The 11,024-nt window shown below is 40.6% G+C and overlaps 1 protein-coding gene across 1 annotated transcript in view; it reads left to right on the top strand.

Moving 5' to 3' along the window:
- Window positions 1-240: 240 nt before the first annotated feature.
- CPB2 (carboxypeptidase B2) overlaps window positions 241-11,024 on the top strand; it is a 38,381-nt gene continuing 27,597 nt past the window's right edge. The window contains exon 1 of the mRNA XM_024755570.1: window positions 241-1,650. Within this exon, the coding sequence (XP_024611338.1) occupies window positions 1,577-1,650 (74 nt within the window). The 5' untranslated portion in view covers window positions 241-1,576. The remainder of the gene's footprint in view (window positions 1,651-11,024) is intronic.

The raw sequence follows: 11,024 nt of genomic DNA, 5'->3' as shown, positions 1-11,024 counted from the left end.
AAAGCCTTGTGGGGCTTCCCTGGTGGCGCAGTGGTTGAGAGTCCGCCTGCCGATGCAGGGGACACGGGTTCGTGCCCCGGTCCGGGAGGCTACCACGTGCCGTGGAGCAGCTGGGCCCGTGAGCCATGGCCACTGGGCCTGCGCGTCCGGAGCCTGTGCTCCGCAACGGGAGAGGCCACAACAGTGAGAGGCCCGTGTATTGCAAAAAAAAAAAAAAAAAGTTCACTTTGGTTAGTTTTTCCCCCTCTCCACTTCAGTGTGGTTATGTTATTTATTTGAAACAAAATTACATTCATTTGGTTTGGTTTGTATTCGTTTTATTTACTTGACTGGTTGTTTTGAGTATGTGAAAAATTAACACGGTTCTAAAATACAGAGGTATTCAAAAAGTTTTACTCGCAGAAATGTCCCTCCCCCCATCTCTTCTACCTGGTTCGTATTCCCTCTTCTACCCACTTCTTATTCCCACTGTTTTTCACTCACCTGCTGGAGGTAACCCATCTCATTGATTTCTGGTCTATCCTGCCTGTGCTTCTTTCTCCACAAATGAGCAGAAACGCATGTATTTTCTTTTTTCTCCTTCTTTCTTATATAAAATGTATTGGGTTGGCCAGAAAACTCGTTCGGGTTTTTCCATAAGATGTTATGGAATGGAAAAACATGAACAAGCTTTCTGGCCAACCCAGTCGTTTCAGTGGCGGTCACCTCGATCCATTAAATATGTTTCAGTACCTTTGAATCCCAGAGAGAGCTCTGAACTCTCAATCCTTTCCTTCTCAGAAGTCCACTGAAGGGAGGATGATTTATTTTGCAAATTTGCCTGCCCTGACCTCAAGGGCATTCAAATGCACTTACCAGTGGGAATGTAGGAAGGGGACCAGGGTCCTTCCACTTACAGAGGTTAGATGTGGCCTCACACCAGACAAAATGTTAGATGGTGCTACCTTCAGAATGACGTACGGTAGGCTTTGATTCAGACTGTTATGGTGTTATGGCTGTTACGGTGACCTTCCCTAAATAAACATGATTCACAACTACCTGATTCTTTTACTTCTCAGAAGAGCTCCCCACACATAGCATTCTTATTCTTTTACGTGTGGAGCCATCATTCCACATGGACGAGGAAAACTCTCTTTGAATGGAGATCCTATAATCCTCCATATAAGCTCTCCTTCTCAGCCATAAATTTGAAAAACTCACCTTTTATGTCTTCATGTAAGTTGAAAATGTTGAAAAAGAGAAAAGCAACGGAAGACCTAATGAGTTAGTACTCCACAGGAGATCTCCCTCAGCATGGGCTGAGATCCATGGGTCAATACTCTATAGCAATGGTTCTTCAACAAACAAGACACGTTTCCACTGTATTACTATCCTTTTATTCTTGGCCTCATCTTCCCTGAAGAGTTAAATATTTTCTAGATAGTCTACAATGAGAATAACAACTCTTATCATACTTTCTTTTTGAGGGTGGGCATGCCATTATATTTTAACCAGTGTGCAAAGAAGGCTCTTAAGTAATCAGCTACCTGGACCCTTCTCTTCAGAGAGTTTTGTTTTATAGCGAATCGCCGTGGGGATGAAGCTTTATAGCTTTGGAGTCCTCGTGGCCACCATCCTGTTCTGTGAGCAGCATGCCTTCGCATTTCAGAGGTAACCCGCTAGAATCCTAGATGGTGGTGGGTCGTTTCCCCCCACTTGTTTGCCCCTCATGGAATCCAATCAGTGCATTGGACTGGGGAGCAGAACATTCAAGTCTGAAGGTCAGCTCTTTCTGAAACTTTCCATGTTGCCCTTCCAAATTGTAGATGTCAGTATAATAAGGATCTCACTAGATCTAGGGTCTTTTTTTCTTTTCTGGCTCTAGTTTTATTACTGAGAAAATTCTGGATGATATGTATATTCAGTAGCTATGAAAATTAAAGAAATAGACTTGATTTTTTACAATATGTAATTATTTACATTTAGAATCCTAGATGGTGGTGGGTCGTTTCCCCCCACTTGTTTGCCCCTCATGGAATCCAATCAGTGCATTGGACTGGGGAGCAGAACATTCAAGTCTGAAGGTCAGCTCTTTCTGAAACTTTCCATGTTGCCCTTCCAAATTGTAGATGTCAGTATAATAAGGATCTCACTAGATCTAGGGTCTTTTTTTCTTTTCTGGCTCTAGTTTTATTACTGAGAAAATTCTGGATGATATGTATATTCAGTAGCTATGAAAATTAAAGAAATAGACTCTTGATTTTTTACAATATGTAATTATTTACACCTTAACACTTCACATGATTTATGTTTTTCTTGCCTTCACATGTACTATGCATTGACTATGGATAATTTACTTTTTTCTTGTACATAGAACATGGGAGGGAGAAGAGGATGAAGGTATCAGAGAGGAGGTTTGGGTTGTGCATGGGTGTTCAGCATGGAGTAGGAAAGGAAGAATAGTTGTGTTATAAAGAACACACACATGAACATATCTAGTTCTTATTTTGCTTGGTAGGGTGAATCCCTTAGGATTTTCTACTATAAACCACTTGACAGGACACAAACAAACCATGCCCTAGCATATATAAAACATGGTGTAAATAGTTTTGAGGCTATATGTATTATTGTAATTCATTAGTCAACTTTTAGGCTTTTCAAAATTGATGTTGTTTCCTTTGGAATTATCTTTTATTCCTGTTCTTTTTTTCTATGATCCTTTTCTCCTCCAGTTGTCTCTGAGATGTATTCCTCTCCTCAGTGAATGGCAAAGAGGGAAGGGACATACCAGGGGCATGCCAAAGAAACTGAGTCATAAAGAGCCATAGGACAGCATTTAGGAAAATAGAGTTTGGGAATTTCCTGGAGGTCCAGTAGTTAGGACTCGGCACTTTCAGTGCTGAGGGCCCGAGTTCGATCCCCAGTCGGGGAACTAAGATCCCACAAGCTGCACGGCGCGGCCACAAAAAAAAGTTTGACTTGTGAGTTGGAAGCTGTGTTTGCCCATCATTACTAAACTAAGAAGAGTTGGTTGATTCTTTTTTGTTGAATATAATCTCCAAGTATCAAGTAACACATTTCATCACCAAATGATTGTTACTGAAATTGACGTGGGAGACAAATTGCTAGGAGAATTGGTGACTTATGTCTCTATGTATTGTCAATAAATCAGATGGCTATGATTTCTAAGGTTCTTGCTAGTTCTAATATCCAATTACTTGGCAGTTGGCTTTAATTAAGGGTAAAGGAGAGGGAAGGAGAAAAACTGCTCTCAACATGTCCAACCTGGACACTGTAGGCAATGGCAGTGTCGTTGCCAGAGAGGGAAAGGGGAGGAAGTGAGTGATTATTCAGCATCTGTGTTGTCCCAGGCACTGGGATAGGCACTTAGAAATGTTAACCTGTTAAGTGCCCACAATCCTCCAGTCTTTTTTACTGACACTTTACAGAGGAGGAAAATAAGCCTCAGGGAGAATAACACCAGCTCCCAATCAAACAACAAATGTTGAGTTTGTATTCAACCCCATTTTCACCTCATTTCTACTCTTTTCACTGCACAGCATTGCCTCTAAAAATTATAGAAATTAGGAAGAGAGCCAGTTTGAAGGGAGGTCAGATTTAGTCACAGTGAATTGGCAGAGACAGGCAGTCTGGAAGGTAGCCTGGAAGAGAGGCCGGGGCTGCAAGTCCGGTCTCAAGGTCCTCACTACCGCAGGTCTAAAGGTGGCCTCAGCGGCAGCCTGGCACGAGCATCATAACAGCTGGCTGTGTCAGAGGTTAGCAGGCTCACCTACAGACCACCATCTGCATCATATAGTAAACGAAACTCCTTGATAAGACAGCCACTAGCAAGATATACCAAAGCTTGACCATGTTGCTGCAAAACGAATAAGCGTATAACAGTTCAGTGGAACTACACGTTAGGCAAATAAAGGAAATACACAGAAAGAAAATAGTAAGAAATGAATGAGAAAAATTCCCTCACGCGTGGCTCTTCTTACTATTTTTTGCTTCAGCGTATACTTTGAAGTCTGATTGATACCTATGCTTGAAGAAGGGGGTGAGACTATGACTATATTTTAATCAAATAATATCATGTTGAAAATATTTAATACTTTGTACCTATTGTAATGGTCCCCATGTACTGGGGAAGAGGAACTGCAGCTCTGTGGGCAGATGCGTATCTGATTCCTGGGTGCCATTCCTCCACTAGAAATAAAATCACAAACTCTCTTTCTGAGAGTATATATATATATATATATATATATATATATTTTTTTTTTTACCAGATGTTTCTGAGCATTGCTTTTCCACGACTTGCCTATTACCAGAGCTAAAAGAAAACTCTAATTTTATTCAGGGCGACAGACTTTGATGAATTATTTCTGGGGGTAAAAAATATAACCCCTCCTAAAAAGAGCTAAGGGTCTGGCTTTTTTTAAAGCTGCTCTTTGTTACTGTTTTCTTGTCGTGAGATCATTCTAATAGCACTTTGTGTTCAGACAATCAATGGCGCATCTGCAGTTGCATTTTGATAAATCTCATCAGTAAAAGGTTCTGGAATGAAAACAAAAAAAGTTTTAAAGGCATAAATACCATTCGTCAAAGAGAAAGACAGCCAAAAAACAAAAAAAGTCTCCATGTTCACTTGATTTTAAAGGCCAAACACTATAAAGGGTAAAAAAATACTAGCAAGAATCTTGTAAACAGTCATTAATTGCATTGTGCTCTGATTACCTAAGTGTGGCCGGTCAGCTGAGGCTATTTATTTGGAAAGAAGATGAAATAGGATGAAAAGAAGGAAAAGGAGTTGGAGGAGAGTGGAGGAGGCTTTTGAATTATTAATAGACCACAGGAAGAGCTCCTTTTGTTGACTCCATATACTGTCTGCCACCTGGAGACCAGCTTGTTCTCTTTGACTTAGCTCCTACTGATATATTACTTTCATCTTAGAGAACAGGGCACTAGTGGCTTTAAAATGCTGTAATGCATAAAACAAAACTGCAGCCTTGGGCTATATTCCATTGTTCAGAGCCATCTCACCAGCTTTTTAAATTCAAAAATCATCTTTCAGAGCTATGGCGAGTGTGACTCATCCCTGTAAACCACAGCAGGGAACAGACCTTGAGGACCATAATCATATTCTTAGAGGGGAAGCAGCAGAGGAAATGTTGCCTAGGTATTAAAAGCTCAGGAGCTGGAGAGTTGAGTTGAAGCCTTAGGTCTGCTACTTATGAGTCATGCAGTCTTGAACAATTTGAGCCCTCCTTGAGCCTCGTTTTACTTTTTGTGTAAAGTGACCTGTTATCTCACTGTGCTTGTATTTTTAACTTTATTTTTGGTGCAAGCTTTTTTTTTTCCTAAATGGTTATTGGTTACATCTGTAACTGTATCCCTTCAGAGTCATCATCAAAACACATCTTTACAAAACAGAAATAGATACAGATATAGAAAACAAACTTATGGTGGGGGGGGAAGGGGGGAGGGATAAATTGGGAAATTGGGATTGACATATACACACACTACTATATATAAAATAGATAACTAATAAGGACCTACTGTATAGCACAAGGAAGTCTACTCAATACTCTGTAATGACCTATATGGAAAAAGAATCTAAAAAAGAGTGGATATATGCATATATATAACTGATTCACTTTGCTGTAAACCTGAAACTAACACAACATTGTAAATCAACTTTACCCCAATAAAAATTAAAATAAACAAACAAAAAAACCCCACACCTTTATTTTTCATCTCCCATTGCCCCAATATATTCTATGTGACAGAGTAATCTTTCCCCGCCCTTGCATGGAAAGTTAGAAAATTCTATGGCTTTCTAGCCCACTCTTAAGTAATTGGTAGTCCTTGGGTCATGTTGAAATGCAAACCTCAATTCAGAAACTAGAATGTCTACTCCAACCAAGGCATTATTCAAATATCTCAATCTTTGTAGGAAAACAACTCCTCACCCCTCTCCACACACACACACACACACACCTGACTCCTTTTCTCATTAGTCCTTTTTTTGGGTTTTAAGTTCTTAGAGATTTCTGAGATTCCCTTGCTCGGAAATTCTGCAGACCAGGATAGAGGCAGCTGTTTCTAGGTAGCCACTTGTGACTCCATCTTTCATTCTAAGAATTTTGCCTTCACCTCCAGGTTTTTGCTGCTGTGAGCTCTCCACCCCTTTAGGTGGCGCTATTGGACGGCATCTGAGCCATAACGAATACATAACGTGAAGTGCCTTTTCTTCTGATATTAATGGCTAATCTAGTCAACTGGAGGCCAGCCCATGCAGGTTTAGCTTTCTCAGAAGCAAGTCAGGCACCGGTGCTTGTGTCAGTTAAACTTGAGGGAACATGCTTAGACTCACCCATCCTCCCCCGCACTAGGCTGAGGTGAAGGAAGTAACATCCCCAAACTTCATCCCCTTTGGGAGAGTGGGGATTCACAGAATCGCAACAATTTGATGCAAAGAAATATACTCACAAATTCTCCCCCTGTCTCCCCTCTGACCACTTTTCACATCCTCTCTCTGACTTAAGGGGGCACGGAGCCAGGAAACTGATTTGAAAAAATGGTAAGCCCTACATAAGGTGATCTTGTTACCGAATGAGATGTGAGGCCCCCCCCTCTTGGGGCCCCGGCTGAACCGAAGCCCCCCTGGCTGGGTCAGGGAGCTCTTTCCGGCTCAGGTTTGTGCTGCCAATGATGAAACTGTTTGGTGCAAGCAAGACAGGCTTTTACTCAATGGCCAGAGAATGGAGAAGGGGAGCTCGAGCTCTAAAGGCATCTTCTCCCAGAAGGGAGGGCAGTAAGGGAACTTTAAGGGTTAGGAGGCAGAGAGGTCATCTGGGCTCGAGGAAGGGGGCGGAGACTTCCAGGGGAAGCCAGGCATGCGCAGTCTTCCATGCTCCTTCGCACACGGCACAAACTGTGCCAGCAGAGTACAAACCCCCTCTTAGGGCGGAGATATAAGCATGGTGATGAAGCAAAGCGCGTTCTCTGACACCTCCAGATTTCATCTACGTAGGTGTGTTCCTGTGGTCAAGTCAGAGCCGGCTCGGGGCGGTTGACCGTTGTGTATCTCTCAAAGTACAGCTGCAAAACATCTCTGCCGAACACCAGGTACTTTTGAAACAAACACAGAGATAAATCAAGTTCAGGAAAGCGGTGACCTTTAGCCTATTTTGCCCTCTATCTAGGATCTCGCTGGTTCAGTCTGGTTTTGTTGTGGGCCTTTGCAGCAACCTGTTGATAAAACCCAGCTAGCCTGTGTGGTTAAAACCAGTTTCTATGCCTGGGTTTCATAGCCTCTGACTGACCCCATCTCATTATTTGATTCTGTTGTGTTGGCACTTTTGTCAAACTTGAGATAGGAAGAGTCCAGCTCACCACAGTTTGAACTTGGACATATTAATATATTTTATGGTAAATTTATATCCCCATAATTTTACTCCTCCACATTTCCTAATTTACATTTCCTTAATTTTTTTTCTCCTTATGAAAGAGACCCATTTAGATAACACATTTTTTACCTTTACATTTTCTTTCCCCTTCTGTTGACTAACTTTGTTACTTTCTTGTCTTCTAATACATATGAAAAACGCCCAAGCATCTTACCTTCTAGTCAACACAAAATTTCCTTTATGCGAAATTGAAATTCAGCCTCCCTTTTTTTTTAACTTTTTATTTTATATTGGAGTATAATTGATTAGCAATGCTGTGTTAGTTTCAGGTGTACAGCAAAGTGATTCAGTTATACATATACACACGTCTATTCTTTTTCAAATTCTTTTCCCATTTAGGTTGGTACATAATATTGAGCAGAGCTCCCTGTGCTATACAGCAGGTCCTTGTTGATTATCCTTTTTTTTAAAATAGATCTTTATTGGAGTATAATTGCTTCCCAATACCGTGTTAGTTTCTGTTGCACAACAAGGCGAATCAGCCGTATGCATACATATGTCCCCATATCCCCTCCCTCTTGAGCCTCCCTCCCATCCTCCCTATCCCACCCCTCTAGGTCATCGCAAAGTACCGAGCCCATCTCCCTGTGCTGTGCTGCTGCTTCCCACCAGCCAGCTATTTTACATTCGGTAGTGTATATATGTCGATGCTCCTCTCATTGCACGCCAGCTTTGCCCTCCCACCCCATGTCCTCAAGTCCATTCTCTATGCCTACCTCTATGCCCTGCCACTAGGTTTATCAGTACCATTTTTTTCTTTTTAGATTCCATATATATGCGTTAGCATATGGTATTTGTTTTTCTCTTTCTGACTTACTTCCCTCTGTGTGACAGACTCTAGGTCCATCCACCTCGCTACAAATAACTCAATTTCGTTTCTTTTTACGTCTGAGTAATATTCCACTGTATATATGTGCCATATCTTCTTTATCAATTCATCTGTTGATGGACACTTAGGTTGCTTCCACGTCCTGGCTATTGTAAATAGTGCTGCAATGAACATTGTGGTACATGTCTCTTTTTGAATTATGGTTTTCTCGGGGTATATGCCCAGTAGTGGGATTGCTGGGTCATATGGTAGTTCTATTTTTAGGTTTTTAAGGAACCTCCATACTGTTCTCCATAGTGGCTGTATCAATTTACATTCCCACCAACAGTGCAGCAGGGTTCCCTTTTCACCACACCCTTTCCAGCATTTATTGTTTCTAGCTTTTTTGATAATGGCCATTCTGACTGGTGTAGGTGATACCTCATTGTAGTTTTGATTTACATTTCTGTAATAATTAGTGATGTTGAGCATCTTTTCATGTGCCTCTTGGCCATCTGTATGTCTTCCTTGCTGAAATGTCTATTTAGGTCTTCTGCCCATTTTTTAACTGGGTAGTTTGTTTATTTGATATTGAGCTCCATGAGCTGTTTGTATATTTTGGAGATTAATCCTTTGCCTGTTGTTTCATTTGCAAATACTCTCTCCCATTCTGAGGGCTGTCTTTTTGTCTTGTTTCCTTTGCTGTACAAAAGGTTTTAGATTTAATTAAGTCCCACTTGTTTATTTTTGCTTTTATTTGTTACTCTAGGAGGTCGGTCAAAAAAGATCTTGCTGCCCTTTATGTCAAAGAGTGTTATTCCTATGTTTTCCTCTAAAAGTTTTATACTGTCTGGTCTTACATTTAAGGCTTTATTTAATCCCTTTGGAGTTTACTTTTGTGTATGGTGTTAGGTAGTGTTCTAATTCCATTCTTTTACATGTAGCTGTCCAGTTTTCCCAGCACCACTTATTGAAGAGGCTGTCTTTTCTCCATTGTATGTTCTTGCCTCCTTTGTGGCTGTGGCTAGGACTTCCAAAACTATGTTGAACAGGAGGGGTGACAGTGGACATCCTTGTCTTGTTCCTGATCCTAGTGGAAATGCTTTCAGTTTTTCACCATTGAGTGTGATGCTTGCTGTGGGTTTGTCATATATGGCCTTATTATGTTGAGGGAGGTTCCCTCTATATCCATTTTCTGGAGAGTTTTTATCATAAGTGGGTGTTGAATTTTCTCAAAAGCTTTTTCTGCGTCTATTGAGGTGATCACATGGTTTTTACTCCTTAATTTGTTAGTGTGCATTGATTTGCGTTTATTACATATATTGAAGAATCCTTGCATCCCTGGGATAAATCCCCCCTGATGATGGTGTATGATCCTTTTAATGTGCTGTTGGATTCTGTTTGCTAGTATTTTGTTCAGGATTTTTGCATCTCTGTTCATCAGTGATATTGGTCTATAATTTTCTTTTTTTGTGATATCTTTTTCTGGTTTTGGTATCAGGGTGATGGTGGCTTCATAGAATGAATTTTGGAGTGTTTCTCCCTCAACAATTTTCTGGAAGAATTTGAGAGCAATTGGTGTTAGCTCTTCTCTAAATGTTTGATAGAATTTGCCTGTGAAGCCATCTGGTCCTGGACTTTTGTTTGTTGGAAAATTTTTAATTATGGTTTCAGTTTTGTTACTTATGTTAGGTCTGTTTATATTTTCTAATTCTTCATGGTTCAGTCTTGGAAAATAGTACCTTTCCAAGAATTTGTCCATTTCTTCACGGTTGTCCGTTTTATTGGCATATAGTTGTTTGTAGTAGTCTCTTATAATCCTTTGTATTTCTGCAGTGTCAGTTGTGATTTCTCATTTTTCATTTCTAATTTTATTGAGTTACATCCTCTTCCTTTTTTTCTTCATGAGTCTGGCTAAGGGTTTATCAATTTTGTTTATCTTCTCAAAGAAGCAGCTTTTAGTTTTATTGATCTTTGCTATTGTTTTCTTTGTTTCTATTTCATTTATTTCTGCTCTGATCTTTTTTTTTCGGTACGCGGGCCTCTCACTGTTGTGGCCTCTCCCGTTGCGGAGCAACAGGCTCCGGACGCGCAGGCTCAGCGGCCATGGCTCATGGGCCCAGCCGCTCTGCGGCATGTGGGATCTTCCCAGACTGGGGCACGAACCCATGTCCCCTGCATTGGCAGGCAGACTCTCAACCACTGCACCACCAGGGAAGCCCCTGCTCTGATCTTTATGATTTCTTTCCTTCTACTGACTTTGGGTTTTCTTTGTTCTTCTTTCTCTAGTTGTTTCAAGTGTGGGGTAGATTGTTTATTTGAGATTTTTCTTGTTTCTTGAGGTGAGATTGAATTGCTATAAACTTCCCTCTTGGAACTGCTTTTGCTGCATCCCATAGGTTTTGGATCACAGTGTTTTCATTGTCATTTGTTTCTATGTATTTTTAACTTTCCTCTTTGATTTCTTCAGTGATCTCTTGGTTATTTAGTAGCACACTGTTTAGCCTCCATGTATTTGTGTTTTATACAGTTTTTCCTGTAATTGATTTCTAACCTCGTAGTGTTGTGGTCAGAAAAGATGCTTGATACAATTTCAATTTTCTTGAATTTTCTGAGGCTTGATTTGTGACCGAAGATGTGATCTATCCTGGAGAATATTCCATGTGTACTTGAGAAGAAAGTGTAATCTTCTGTTTTGGGATGGAATGTCCTATAAATGTCAATTAAATCTATCTGGTCTATTGTGTCATTTAAAGCTTGTGTTT

This window comes from Neophocaena asiaeorientalis, unplaced genomic scaffold (genome assembly GCF_003031525.2).
Source record: "Neophocaena asiaeorientalis asiaeorientalis breed wild unplaced genomic scaffold, Neophocaena_asiaeorientalis_V1.1 scaffold59, whole genome shotgun sequence".
Lineage (NCBI taxonomy): Eukaryota > Metazoa > Chordata > Mammalia > Artiodactyla > Phocoenidae > Neophocaena > Neophocaena asiaeorientalis.
The sequence above is the reverse complement of the archived record's forward strand: the minus strand, read 5'-3'. Positions and strand labels throughout refer to the sequence as shown.